We start from the raw sequence: 15150 nt of genomic DNA on the forward strand, positions 1-15150 counted from the left end.
TCACATAATGCCATAGATTAGATTAGAATATATATACTAGCGTGTAATACATTTTATTTGTCTAATAATCCCAGAGTCCCTACTAATATTATCATTTTATATTGTCTCTAGTAATTTTTTTTTCTATATTAATCTTACAATTCACATTAATAAAAAAAATCAACTAATAGGAGAATATAATGAAGTATTGGTGTGGTACTTTTGCTCAATGTTCAAGTGAAACTCAATTAAAGAGGAATTTTAAAAGAATTAAAGAAGCTTCTCAGTAGCTCCCGCGTGACACCCATCAATAAGTTTTAAGTGGTACACACAGACACCTATTTCCATTACTTTTAAAGTCATTTAATAACAAATTTGGCTTTCTTTTTACTCCCTATTTTAGTACACTGGATTTCAGGCAATTAAACAGCCGAATAAAACTCCAAACTCATTTTGATTTTAAAGATGTAAACATTTATATGGATTAATTAATTGGGTACCACAAGTAGTAGTACTAGACAGTTAAAAGTCGTAAAACTGACAAATAAGTATTACTAGTACAAAATGAACAAAAAGAAAGGAGAATTTAACTTAACGTCCGTTTCTTAGAGGACTAACGGCAACATCCTTGCATGGACTTGGCGGCACACTACTTCTTCCGGTAGCAACAAGGCGTTGCACCAAACCCCCGATTCTCTGTCCGTTAGTCTCCGTTAGTAACCGCTTACCGCCAAATGGCAATGACTCCACTCCTCTTTCTTCTAACGCCTCCTCAACTCCTGGTCCCACTCCTCCACTTGCATACCCGGTCGCCTGTACATCATAACAAGTCCCGTTATCAACGCTGACACACGTCAACCTTTTCAATCTCATTTCATTTGTCTCCCATATTTTCTCAAATATTACTGAATTTGAGAGGTAACACATGTGATTTAATAAACAATTTCAATTTATTTCTTAAAATTTAAACGAAAAGATAAATTAAGTATTTTGAAATAATGAAAAAAACATGTAGTAATATTTTGAAGTGAATTTGGACCGATAATTTCGAGATTTACATATTTTCCATTTTTATGTGGATTAATTTAGATACAAAGAGAAATTGGAATACCTGAACTCTAACGTAGTCATTGGGGTTCCAGCAGAAGGCGTTTCCGAGCATTTGGTCAACGGTTTCAGAAACGCCGTCGAAGACGATTCCGACGACGGATAATGGAGAGCAGTAGCCATCATTTCTCATTTTTAAGTTTGCCGTTGAGTTTAACGGACCGTTACCTAGAGAGAGAACCAATAGGTCATCGACGCCGGTGACGGAAGGAAAATCTCGTTTGTTGTGCAAAACGTGAGTGACGGCTGCAGCAGCGGGATTGTTCATGACGAGACCGCCGTCAACGGCGAGGCAAGAGGTTTTTCCGTCCACTGACTTGAGATTAAACGGCTTGAACATGGACGGATTTGCTGACGTGGCACGGCATACTTTCCATAGATCAAAGTCGTAACTGAAGGACTCGATAGCATCAGCTCTGGAGAAGACGAAAGGCGCAGCACTGTTGAGGTCAAAGCACGGTACAAGTAAAGGCTTACACGTGTCCCTCAAAGTTAACGCTTTGCCGTCTTCTCTTCTAAACACTTCCTTCAACACCTTCTCCATGCTGTTCCCTGAAAACCTCTTCTTCCGACGGAGAACACCGACTTTCTTAGCCTTAAACAGCCTCGACTGATTTTCCTTCACAAACTTCACGGCATCCTTCGCTGTGAACAACGGACGGCCGTCACCTCCATCAACCACAAGCATTGCAGCGTAGATAGCACCTATACCAGTACCCACAACAATGTCGAAGAAATCAGAAATTCTAACGTGAGGATCACCCGTTTTAGCACAGATCTGGTTTTCTAGATGGATCAATGCAGCCCCGGAAACAATGCCTGTAGTTCCACCACCATCAATACTGAGAACCCGAGTTTTCTTCCCTTCGTAGTGATACAACCATTTCTGCTCGAGCTTTGAGAAGATTTCGAGCGATATCTTACTGAAGTCCATCACTGAACAAACAGCCAAAGAAGCAAATCAGATCGATGCTGGAAGTGATGGATAAACGTGAAAGAGGAAAAAAGCTCACGATTTTCTGCGGAGAAGCATTAATTGCGATGGAGAAATTGCTGTGAGTATTCCTTTTTTTTTTATAATTTAGTTAATTTGTTGTGACTGACAGAAATATAATCTGTGCAGTATGCTCTCCCCACTGTCTGCCAAATACAGAGAGAGAGTGATGGAGAGTTAAAACAATCAATGGTAAAGGACACACCTAAAAGATAGTTGGTTATACGTTATATATAACCAAGTTCAGCACTTCCAAGTTTTTTCTACTGCTTCCACGTTTGCTTTTGACTCATAGTGCTAGCTTCTTTTTTTTAATACGAAAAACCGCAATGGTTTATTTATGTTATTTTTTTTAAATAATAATTTTATAAAATTATTGTTTGATATATGATTAAATATAATTTAGTATATTATTAATTTTTTAAAATTTACTTGGTGAGTGTTAAAGAATGACAAAAGTCTCACATCGGTGATTAATGAGATAGATGAATTCTTTATAAGGCTTGGGCAGAGCTAGCTTTTGGGGTGTGAGTTAGGTGTAAGACCTAATTTCACATAGTATCAGAGCAGGGTCCGTCTCACCCGATGTTAGGGTCCGCACCAGATGTTAAGCACTGGGCGTGAAGTGGGGTGTTAAAAAATGACAAAAGTCCCACATCAGTGATTAATAAGATGAGTGAACTCTTTAATAATACTTGGACAATTCTCCCCTTTGAGCTAACTTTTGGGGTGTGAGTTAGGCCTAAGACCTAATTTCACAGTGAGTTATTCTAACAATATAAAAGAATTATTTTACCTATTTCATTAATTAATGTATGTTTATTTATTTATTATTAAGGGGAGAGTTGAATATATTGGGTTTGTCCTTTGTATTTTTGTTGATTAAACAAAGAATAAAGGTCACGTGTTTCCGCGGAGGATGCACGTCCAAGAGACGTGCTTTCATCGGATTCCGGGGTAGTGACAGTCTTTTTATTTGTTTACTGTTTTATATTTTGTTTCTATATTGTTTATTTGTTTGACCTTTTTTATGCTTTTTTTTCCTTCTCCCTAGCTACAACTAGTACAATTAAATACGTACTCAGTAAGTTTTGCTATATGGTTTTACTACCATATAGTAAAGAAAGAAAACTCAAATAATGACAATATACCAATTAACATATATTTGAGGCTGAGAATAGCTAGCAGTAATTAAAAAATATAAGTTATTACATTAGGAACTATTTCACCAACTGAACAGTAATTCCTTGGCCACTGATTAATAATGTCATTCGACTATTTCAGCATTTGGACTGCCAGATATTTTAAAAGAGCTGTTATTAATTTTTTATAAAAAAAACTAATTGTTATTGATTATGTATATTTAAAAGAGTAAAAAAGACAAAAGCGATAAGTTATTTTTTAATAAAGCGCGTTAATTAGACCAGATTATACTAACAAGGACGTGCGTGCCAATAAACAAAACGAGAATTGTCCGTCTTGCCTCTTGCTCTCTAATTCTTAATTTTTTCTTCTCAAAAATACTTTGTCACATTTCTTTTCTTTTTTTTTACTGTATTTGATATTTCATTATCTCATGTTGATTGATTTATTGAAATTGATATCTAGGTAAGAAAATATTTTTCACTTACAAATCAACATTAAAAAATAAGTTAGAAACCAACTAGTAATCAACATTAGAAAATAAGTTAGAAATCAATTAATTTTCTAAGAAAATATATTCCATAAAAAATATTTTCCTCCGTACCAAATATTAATTTGATTAATTTTCAAAGTAAAATAAAATTACAGTAACTTAATATTTTGAAAAGTATCGAAAAATTCTATAAACTGCGAATTTCCATGTAGTTTAATTCTTCAAAAGCAAATGAATTATACAACTCACTACTAAATTTCCAACTAAAAAAGTCTAAGCGATTATTCTCCGCTATATTTTGATTGAATAAGTGAGACGAAATTCTTCATTTTTATTTCTAGTATTTCAAAGAAAATTCATTTTTCATCATGCGTTATCACAGTGACCTGATTCGATATAAATGGGTAAATATCTTATAAAACATTTTTTTTCATTAATTCGTGGTTTGAGAAAATCTTTATATGCAGTAGTGAATGGCAATGACTATTTGGGACGGGAAGAGTAAATTTTTGTTGTTACTAGCGTAACAATCTCCTTTATCCCAAGCAATTATATTTGTCATTACTTTGGGCTGGTAACTAAAAACAGTATCAGAATAATTTTTGATAAATTTTAGGAATTACATAGTTTTAATATGAAATTACAATTTAATCCTTTTTAGTTTGTAATTATATTAGTACCTTAAAAAGTAACACAAATCGAATATATAATATGTAGCTCGAATACATTAAAGAGTATCTCGGATACATTATAACATAAATCGGGTATATAATATGTAGCTTGGATACGTTAAAAACTTATTCGAATGCATAATATGTAACTCGAATTCATTATAAAATAAATTGAATACATAATATGTAGCTCGAATACATTATAAAATAAATTGAATACATAATATGTAGCTTGAATACATTAAAGAAATAAGGAACTTTAGAGGTTTTTAGAAATAGAAATGATTATTAAAAATAAGAAAAACATAAGACGTGTATTTTAGTAATTTTTTTAATAATTTTTATACACATAAAATCTTATACCACTTGTTTTCCTTTTCAATATATATATAAAAATTTATTGATCCAATCAATTCAAAACTTTAGGCGGATTAGAATGTCAATCATAAGGTAGCACTCACAGAAGTCATTGCAAGTTTCACAAATTCTGAAGCCTATAGTCTCATAAAATTTGGTTAAGTCTCACTGCTACAAGTTGAAATATTAGTGGCTCTTATGACACCGATACCTTGTTTGGCACTTTTTTTTTCTCTAATTAAATTTGGATCGGGTCCATTTGAGGGTGGCATTTTTCAACGGATTTTCATGCTAATTCCTAAAAAAATCCCCATGTAATTCACATTTTTCCTATAGTGAGGGCTCGAACTTGAAATCTCTGGTTAAGGATAAAGCACTCCTACCAGTGCATCACAACCCATGTTGATTGTTTGGCACCTCATTTTCCTTGTGAATAACTATATCTTTGATGGAAAAAGACATTGAAGTCAATGATATGGTTGTGGTTCGATGATTGACAGCCCTTCAGTCCTCTATTTTTAATCAGATCTCTCATATTTGAGCTTCTAGAAATGAAATTTTGTTTATTGAGAGCATCGTCATAAGAAATGAATTTTTTGATACGTAATTTTTTATTTAATCAAATCTAATATGAATATCGGACTTCGAATGATGAAATTAATTAAAAGAGACTTTGAAGTCTAGCAAAAGGTAGGTATTTGCTGATGTTTATCATACATTGTTAGGTAATGTTTGGTCTTTCATGCGTGCTATAATTAGTAGGAGAGTTAATTTTGAATTGTAATGGTGATCACTAATCATCATGTAACTAATTAACTATTAAGGATAATATGAAAGCTATCTCATTAATCTTAGACATCACTAATTGCGTGTGACCAAATTTTACTAAGATGAATACATATAGGGGACTAAATAATTACATTAATTTTTGTTGTTTCTTCACAATCAAGTATGTTTATAAAACAATTAGTCGCTTTCATTTTTTAAATATTACTTTTTTACTCCCGAAAATTATGGTTTATATTTTATAAAGATTCCTAAGATTAGACAAAGTTTCACGATGAAAATTTGATAAAAGATAGTACGCAAACTTCATTTATAGTTTTGCTCAAACTACTTATTAACCATCATTTAACTTTTTACTTTAATTGCATAATGTTGGGTATGTATCAAGAATTGATGGGAAATAGAGGGAAGGAAATGAATTTGAAAAGTTTAGAACTTGAAAGGTTGGGAACTTGAAAAGTCCTCTAATACTTTAATAAAAAAGGCAATAGTCCCTCATCGGTAATGGAAATGAAAATAGGAGAGTTTAAATAAATAAACACTCCTATTAATTATTAAAAGGGTTGGAAAGAGGGACCCCCTCGTGCCATCGTCTTCGGCGAGATAATTTTTTGGACAAATTTATTTTAATTATTTATTTAATTAATTAAATGGCCAAAAATTATTTTCAATTAATCAGTTGATAACAGAAATTAACCGAAATATTTTCAATTTTTTAGTTAACCCGACCCGACTCAGATCCGCGCGCGTGACCCGTTTGTCCGTTATATTTAAAAATTCCCGCCATTGTTCTGAAAGGTTGCAACTTTTAGGAAAAGTCAATACCATTTGAAAGTTTGCAACCTTTCATTAATGGTCGTGTCAATTCTGAGAGGGTTGCAACCTTTCAGAATATATTATTCTTGCCTATAAATACCATTCAGTCTTCAGAATATTTAAAAAAATAAATTTTCTAATTCCTTCTTCTTAAAAAAACACATATTTTTTCGTGTACTTTCCTGTTGTGGATTGATTCGCTGATAGTAGAGTTTTTGGTATCTATACTCTACTGATTAAGATCATTTTATCATGGGAGGTTATATTCCAAATCAAACATCGGATACTAGAGGGGAATAATTTCCTTAAGGGGACACTGTGAATTCAGTGGACTTGATTTTTTTCCTAAATTATTCTGAAAGAGTATTCTAGATTCTGGTAAGTTTTACAGATTAAATTATTTTTTACAAATAAAATTTTGTTCATCTTACTTACTTGTTCTAAAAATCTCAGTTACTTCGTGTTTCTGAATGATTTATTACAACCAGTAATTTCTGATTTTCTTAACACAGTGACAACAATCTTTTGGAGTTAATATTGTTGAAGAAGCTCCTACCAAAGACAAAAGGAGAAAGAAGTCCAACGGGCAGAAGTCAGAACAGGCCAAGAAGAAATTCAAAGGCAACTGTTATAATTGTGGCAAGGCTGGTCATAGATCTTCTGATTGTCATGCTCCAAGAAAGGATAAAAACAAAGGCAAAGGCAAAACTCAAGCAAACATCGTGGAAAAGATGGAAGATGCAGATGACTTGTGTGCAATGGTATCAGAGTGTAACTTAGTTGGAAATCCCAAGGAGTGTCCAGATATATGTATCTCGGGCTACATAGACTCAAAATAAGGTTAATTTGTTCTAGATACACTGTATCCAGTTGGATTCGCATGTATCTAGGTTATATAGACAAATCTTGTTCTCTTGCATCCTTCCCATTTCGCTCGCCACTCTCTTATCTCGCTCGTGTATCTATGATACGTCACACTAGATACATGCATCTCGTATATCTAGTATCCTAGACACATGCTAATCACACTAGATTCTTTGCTAGTGTTACCAAAACAACACTTTTGTTTGTCATATTTGATTTGAAAATCTTCGCATTTTCTTAATGTTATAAAAATTCAAGTTTTAAAAAGAAAAAAATAAAAAAAACGGACCCTTCTAGATCAGATTGGATTAAGCATTTTCAAACCCTTTCAAATGAAAGTCCGACCCTTCCTAGCCCATCAAATTCTTGGCTCACGAGGGCTGGGTTGACCCTTTTTGACAACTCTAATTTTATATACTGGTTGGCAAAAACTTACATATACCCAATTAATTTTTAGGAATTTTTATAATCTTCTTAAAATCAAATAAACATCGTAACAATCAAGTGATAAAACTAAGGTGAGAGTATCTAGGAATTAACCATCGTTAAGTTAATAAATGCAAAAATCATTGGGCCTTTTATTCATTAATCTAATACTCCTAATATCAATTGTGAATGTCCAAGAATATAATTTTAAAGGGAAAATTTAACCAATTACTATAGCTTGAACTTAATTACAGATCTATAGCTAGTTATACTTCATTATGAATTATAGCCACATGATAGGGGTGAGAGGCGAGCTAGATTTGGGGAGAGAGGAGATAGGTTTGAATACTTATTATATTTGTTGTATCAGATTGTATCATGAACACAATTGACACAATTGATTTATATCAAAATGAATACAATAATATTAAAACCTATTGTACTTAGCTACATATTAAGAGGAGAGAGACTAGTCAAATTGAGAGAGGGAGGAGAGATTATGAATATATGTTGTATTTATTGTATCACGAATACAATTGATACAAAATACAAATATAATTGTCAGAATATAATTGATTTGTATACTATAAAAAATATAATTGCAATTGAATTAACAAACACTATTTGTATGGACAAATACAAATTCTCATAGTACAATTGATATTGAAACATACACAGTTGATACATAACAAAATATAATTGATGTATATTACGAATATATATGATACATATTAAAAATACAAGTGTTATGTTATGTAAAATGATTGGCTAGAGAGAGAGGAGAGGAGAGGAGAGGAGAGAAGAGAAGAGAGAGACGGCGAGATAGAGGGTAGTGGGAGGAGAGAGGAGAGAGACAATTTTTTTACATAATATTAAATATAGCTGCAAATTATAATATTTTAAATTATAGTAATTTGTATAGATAAAAATCACGATTTGGTTTCTCTTCATTTTCCTTGTTTCCATTTTCCCCAATTTCTAATCTAAACTAATGACATATGACATAAGTAAGAACTAATGACTAAAATTAACTTAATTAAAATATATTTTTAACCATGATTTAAATAATAAATATATTATTATATCAATTAAAAATAGTCCTATTATTTCTCCCCTTTTCTCCTTATTTCTTTCGAGTCCGATTGTTTTTTCTGCTAGCAATTCAGCCACTGATCTAATATTCTCTTTTAATTATTTTAATTGTTATTTGCATTGCGCAAAATTTATTTAATTAGATAACGTCTTTTATACAAAAACAAAGTTTATTTTTTAAAATATTTGATTATGATAAAATCTTGTTCATTGAAAGATATTTCTATATTTAAAAGAAGCAGATTGAGGACTAATATTGTTAAAATTAATGTATTTTTATGCAAATATCAATTCTAGAATTTTCATTTCTCAAATAAATGTAAACGGATCAGTGTTGCAAAATGACAACAAATAAAATTTTGGAGGGAATAGGAAGAAAAAGAGAGACACAATTGGACTAGGAGGGAAGAAATAATAGGATTATTCTTAATTGATATAATAATATATTTATTATCTATATCATAATTTGAAATATATTTTAATTAATTAAATTTTAGCCATTAAATCTAACCTATATCATATGTCACTAATCAAAGCTACAACTTAACAAAAATGGAGAGAAAAAAATGGCGAGGAGCTAAATTTACAAATCATATATTTACTTTATATATAATAATATATATATAGCTTGAAAGTAAGGTTTATTTGGGATACTAGATGACTTGGGCCGTGTATAGAAGAGGTATTTGCCTAACACTAATTTTTTTGAAAGTAAAGATTTATTTGGGATATTATATAACTTTTGGAAAAGGGTGTAAAATACCTTTGAAGTATTTAAAATGGTACAAAATTACCCTTCATCTACCTATTAGCTACAAAATGCCCCTTTCATCCACCTATTGGCTCTAAAATACCCTTATCATCCACCTTTGGGTTCAAAATTGACCACTTTTCAATTGTTTTAAAATTAAATTCTTTAAATATTTTTTAAAATACTTAACGTTCAACTATTGGTTATAATTTTAATTTATTAATATAATTTATAAACCAATCCACTACCCGCTCATTACTAACTAAACCTCACCCAATTAATAATCTAATTATAATATCAAAATCGTCATAAACACTACTAAAACACGATGAAATTATAGATTCCTGAAAATGACATCCAAAATTATTCGAGTCCGAATCGAAGCCCCAATTAAATTTAAGTTGAGCCGCTTATTTAGGAGGACACTTTCTTTCAAAATTGAATTAGAAATTTATGATTAAAGGTAAATATGTATATATATCCCAAATTGATTCATGCACTTTTTTTAAATATAATTTTATAAATATTTATGATTTGTTTTAAAACCTTTAATATATTATTTTGAAAAAAAGTTACCTATGAAGTAACATCACATAATTGAGACGTAAAAATAATTAAGATGAACATAGTCAGACTTTTAAGTTTATCGGTGATTTTTATTTAGCCACTTGAATGTTTGATAATTTACTTCTATAATTTTCAAAAACACTCAATTGCCAGTAGCTTGCATTAATAATGTGACATGTTTATCAATTTAGAGAGATTTAATTTGTAATGAGTGGGTAGTGGATTGATTTATAAATTATACTAATAAGTTAAATTATAACAAATAGTTGAGCGCCACATATTTTAAAAAATATTTAAATAGTTTAAATATAAAACCGTTAAATAAGTGGTCAATTTTGAACCAAAAGGTGGATGACAGGGGTATTTTGGACCCAATAGGTGGGTGGGAAGGGTATTTCGGAGCCAATAGGTGGATGGAGGATAATTTTATACCATTTCCAATACTTTAAGGGTATTTTAAGCCCCTTTCCGTATAACTTTTTATAATTGACACGATGGACAATACCAAAGTTAAAACTAGCCACAGCTAGACAAGATTTAGAGAAGATTAGACCTAGACAAATTAAATCTCGTTAAATTCTTGTGTTATTTTACTTTTTTTTTATTTTTCAACATCCTAATTCTTCGTACAACAGACAAGATTTAGAGAAGATTTACCTTGAATTGATTAGTAGTCGTATAGTTCAACTACAAAAGGTCTTTTTTTTTTCTTTTTTAATTAGTAGTCTCTATTTTACTTGTTTCTGAATATAATTTTTTTAGTAGCACTACTATATATTGTATACAACCAAATGAAAACCTAAAATACGTTTCTTTCCTAGGCTAATGGATTTTTCAAGATTAACAGAAAAATACGTCTACAACAATAAGTGTAGAGAAGTGTATGTGATGAAGCTTTTAATAGAAAGTGCTTCGAATATTCATTTATCGAACGAAACCTTTCCCGATTCGTTTGATCGTAGTTTATTTTATCGTGTGATTGTGAGCGATGAGAGTGGAAGAGAGTTTAGCACGCGGAGTAGAACAGGAAATCCAACGCCAAAGTGGAATGAGCAGATTGAGATACATTTTGATAGTTATCCTATTGGTCAGAACTTGAAGTTGATGATTGTTTGTGAAAATTGCAATAACGATCCAGGAACTTCTACGGGTCAAGTAGTGAAAGGGAGGGCCACAATTCCAATCCCAATGAATTTGGACAAAGTAAAAGTTCGAAAAGTTGATTTAGTAAAACTTGTTGGCGTTGAAAAGAAGGTGAATGCAACAATTAGCTTTAAAACTTTGCTCACTACACGACTCATTACTTCGGTATGAATTCAGATTATTTTTTTTCCATCTTGATTAGTGTTAACTAGCCGTTATTAGTGATTTTTTAAAGTAGAAGTTAGGGTTTAGGATCAAGTTTTACAAGTTTTTTTTCATACTCTGTCCTTGTCTTAATTATTAATTGGATTGTTCTAACTATGATTTTTTAATTATTTTTTTGTGATATTTTTGCACGTTTCATTAATTGGATTTCATGTCGACCATAACTTAATTGTAAGGAAAATTAAATTTACATAATTTAAATCTACTTCTAGCAAATTTAATTTACCTCTGACAAATTGGATGACTAGAATTACATTTGTAATGGGTATTAAATCAAATTTGTCGGTCCTGTTATTGAGGAAAACACAAGAAATTCATTCACTGATCAATTGCCAATTATCTCAAAAGAACAAGTTTTCTACTCAGGTACATGCATTTTTTCTACCATATACACTAAAATAAGAGATGCGAGTAAGAATTTATAATATATCTCATATTCATGCGATCACATTAAATACACATTAACTATAGGTGTCTACATGTATTTTGGTGTGTTTCACATGTATATGAGATCTCAAATGCATAGGAGAGTGGCAAGCAGAGACATGAGAGAGGCGAGTAAAATTTATTATGTACCTCATATACATGCAAATTCACGAATACATGTGTCTGACGCACTAAAATTTGGTAAGATACTCTAATATTATAAGTTAGAGTGTATCGTAATTAACGGTTAAACTAGTGAGATCTACATAAGTTTCTCTTTACCAAGATCTACGTAAGTTTCTTATTTCAGCGTAAGGGCATATCTGGACTTGGGCTTATAAACAAGCTTAGATTGGGCCAAAAAGTGAAACTTTGCACATTACCCGACTAATAACTCAAGAGTCTTACTATCTGTAAAAATATTATTATTTTGTTATTTAAGAGGATTCATTGTCAATACTTTCATTATTTAGTAAAAATGTCACAATTTTTATTATGTATCTTTTTAATTTATTTCTAATTGTTTAAATTGAAGGAATACAAATATTTAAAATAGAATGGAGAAATTTAAGGGGAGAGAAAAAAACTAAAAATGGAAATATTGCTTAAAATTCTCATCAGTTACAAAAAATTAATAAAATCAAAACATCAGTGGACACTCAAAATCTGATGAATTCTATCAACTTTTGTTATTTAAGATTTCCATACAAATTCGACGAGATAATTGCTTTTTCCTTATTCTTTTTCTAATTGTTTATATTAAATATAATTGTTCATCGTACTGTTTTCGTATATTTGAAATTGATATAGTACAAAAAAAATTTAAAATGTAATTGAAAATAATTGTAAAGCGTAGTATTCAGGTTTCTATAATTGTAAATAAGTAGTATGTTTTCGTCCGTATTTTGTTTTGATTGTAAATTGTATGAACTACGGATAACGTATGACTATTTGAATAAGTTGTATTCCTTAACGAAACAAATATGAACCATGTAATGTATGTCGTACATGTTTGTTTTGAAATAGATACAGTTTCAGTATTTGCTTTGTATAGGTATATGTTAAGGGATTTTTATGAAATATGAAGAATTACTATTGTGAATATATAATATTCATTACTATGATAAAATTTTGGTTCATAACATGATGATTGTTATGTATTCAGTAAGTGATATTACTTGAATAAAATTTTGTTCATAACATGATGCAAGTACAGTTGTGAATATATATATTAGTTACTTAATCCTAACTTTGTTAACAACTCTACTTCTGACTTTATTAATGACTTGAAAAGTTTTTTTTTAGTGTGAATACAATAAGAATACACTGAATAAACACATCTGAATCCAAAACACAATAAGAATACACTGAATACAACTAATATGTATTTACTTTGGAAACATACAAATAACACTACAATGTGTATATTTACTTTACGGATACAAACAAGGCTCACACAAAGTACAATTAGTATAAACACATCTGAATCCAAAATCACCCAAAATGAATTCATTAACAATAATCATATAACACTAATACAACAAATACATAAAAATTCCATAGCATTTAACACAAATCCAACAAAAGTTCATTAATAAAATCTGAAATATCATAGTCATGGAAAATGTATTCATAAATTATTTAATATCTACGGATGTGAAAAAAATATAAAGGAATGAATAGAAAATGATACATTATCAAAATTAACAAAAATTGACCCCAAAATACAACAATAAAATAACAACTGAATACAAAAAACAAACTAATAAATATTGCACAGTGTACATAACAAGAAATTTACAGATATATTCAACTACACATTGTTGTACAAATTGTTCTTTAACTTCAACTCAACATGCAAAAATCTAAACATGAAAAAGTATTTTAATACCTCTTCTTCAACAATTTGGTCTTCTCCGTCATTTTCTTGTATCCCTACGAGTTACATTTTCAATCTGAATTTGATAAAGACTTTGTTCTTGTCGTCTCTCTTCCCTCATTTTAGAAGCAGATCCTACAATATCCGCTATTTCTTGAGTAATACATAGACTAAATGATGAAAATCATTTTACTAAGATGAACAGTGTCTCTTAGAATCATCTATTGAAGAGTGTTTTATAGTACTAAACGAGAATTATCCTACTTTCACCAAATAAAAATGATTTAAACAACAATAAAATAAATAAATCTAAAAAAAAAAGAAGATAACGATGAAAATACATTAATTAGAGGAATTTGTGTGAATGCAGATTCTGAAGATAAAAAAAATAACATTTCGGTAGAAGATAATAAGAAAATCTGGGTTGAAGAGAAAAATGATTGAAGGTTGAATAGGAATATGAACAAGAAAATATTGAGAGAGATAATTTTATTTATTTTTACTTATAGGATAAATATGAAAGAGAGAGATATGGGGAAAATTTACAGATTTTAATTTTTTTTAAAATAAAAATAATTTGGGAAAAGTGAACTATGAATGTACATGGAAATGTAAATAAATTAATTTTTTAGGAGATAAAATAGGAGTTTAATATGGATACATATTCTTTTTCAAAATAATGACAGTTTTGACATTTTAACTAATATTTTTAAAGTAGTGAGTTTTTTTACTAATTAAGTTGTTGATTATGACTAGTTTACTAATTTTTCTTTTCATAAATATGAACGATTAAACGGGAATCTATCTACCATAAATTTTTGTCGAAATTCATGTTCGTGAAAATGAGAAAAGGAATCTGCTCATTTCGAAAAACCGAAACATACACTACAACAAAAATAAAATGACTATTAGCGGCAATTAATAATTAATTGCCGCTAAAAATATATTTTTAGCGGCAATTGACACTCTGTATATGTTTTTAAAGTCTTTAGTGACATTGATTCTAATGACACTTAACTAATGACGATAAAGACTACTCTTTATTAATATCAATATTTAATGTCACTAAAAATTGATTTTGTTGTAGTGATAGTGCTTAATTAGTGGCGAAACAAACAACATTCTATCATAAAAAGAACACATTATTCTACAATGCTATTGAACAAAACAATAATATTGATATATTACCTCCAAATGTAATGTATCAATATTATTTGTATAATTATGTATCACATATGTATACATCTACATGATATGTTTATATTAATATTTATACATTGCAAACTGTTTTTTTTTCTTTTCAATTTTGACAAACTCAGTTCTCCTCTAAACAATGTCAAAGTTTTAGATATGAGCTCCTCTCAATATTTCAGATTTTTTCATTTATTATTAGCTCGAAGCAATTCACTTTTGTTGTATATTGAATTTTAA

The 15150-nt window shown here is 30.0% G+C and overlaps 1 protein-coding gene across 2 annotated transcripts; it reads right to left on the reverse strand.

The window, feature by feature from the left end:
* Nucleotides 1–430: 430 nt before the first annotated feature.
* LOC101257105 (probable inactive patatin-like protein 9) lies at nt 431–2287 on the reverse strand. 2 transcript variants are annotated; one of them, XM_019215794.3, is made up of 3 exons: nt 2100–2287; nt 1091–2022; nt 431–792 (listed from the first exon to the last, which is right to left on the reverse strand). In XM_019215794.3, exons 2-3 carry the CDS (start codon nt 2018–2020, stop codon nt 571–573), a joined length of 1152 nt encoding a protein of 383 aa, XP_019071339.1. In that variant the 5' UTR covers nt 2021–2022; nt 2100–2287; the 3' UTR covers nt 431–570. The 2 variants fall into 2 exon arrangements, with proteins under 2 accessions (XP_019071339.1, XP_004247168.1); XM_004247120.5 differs by having other exon boundaries at nt 1091–2287.
* Nucleotides 2288–15150: the final 12863 nt, after the last annotated feature.

This window comes from Solanum lycopersicum, chromosome 9 (assembly GCF_036512215.1).
Source record: "Solanum lycopersicum chromosome 9, SLM_r2.1".
Taxonomy (NCBI): domain Eukaryota; kingdom Viridiplantae; phylum Streptophyta; class Magnoliopsida; order Solanales; family Solanaceae; genus Solanum; species Solanum lycopersicum.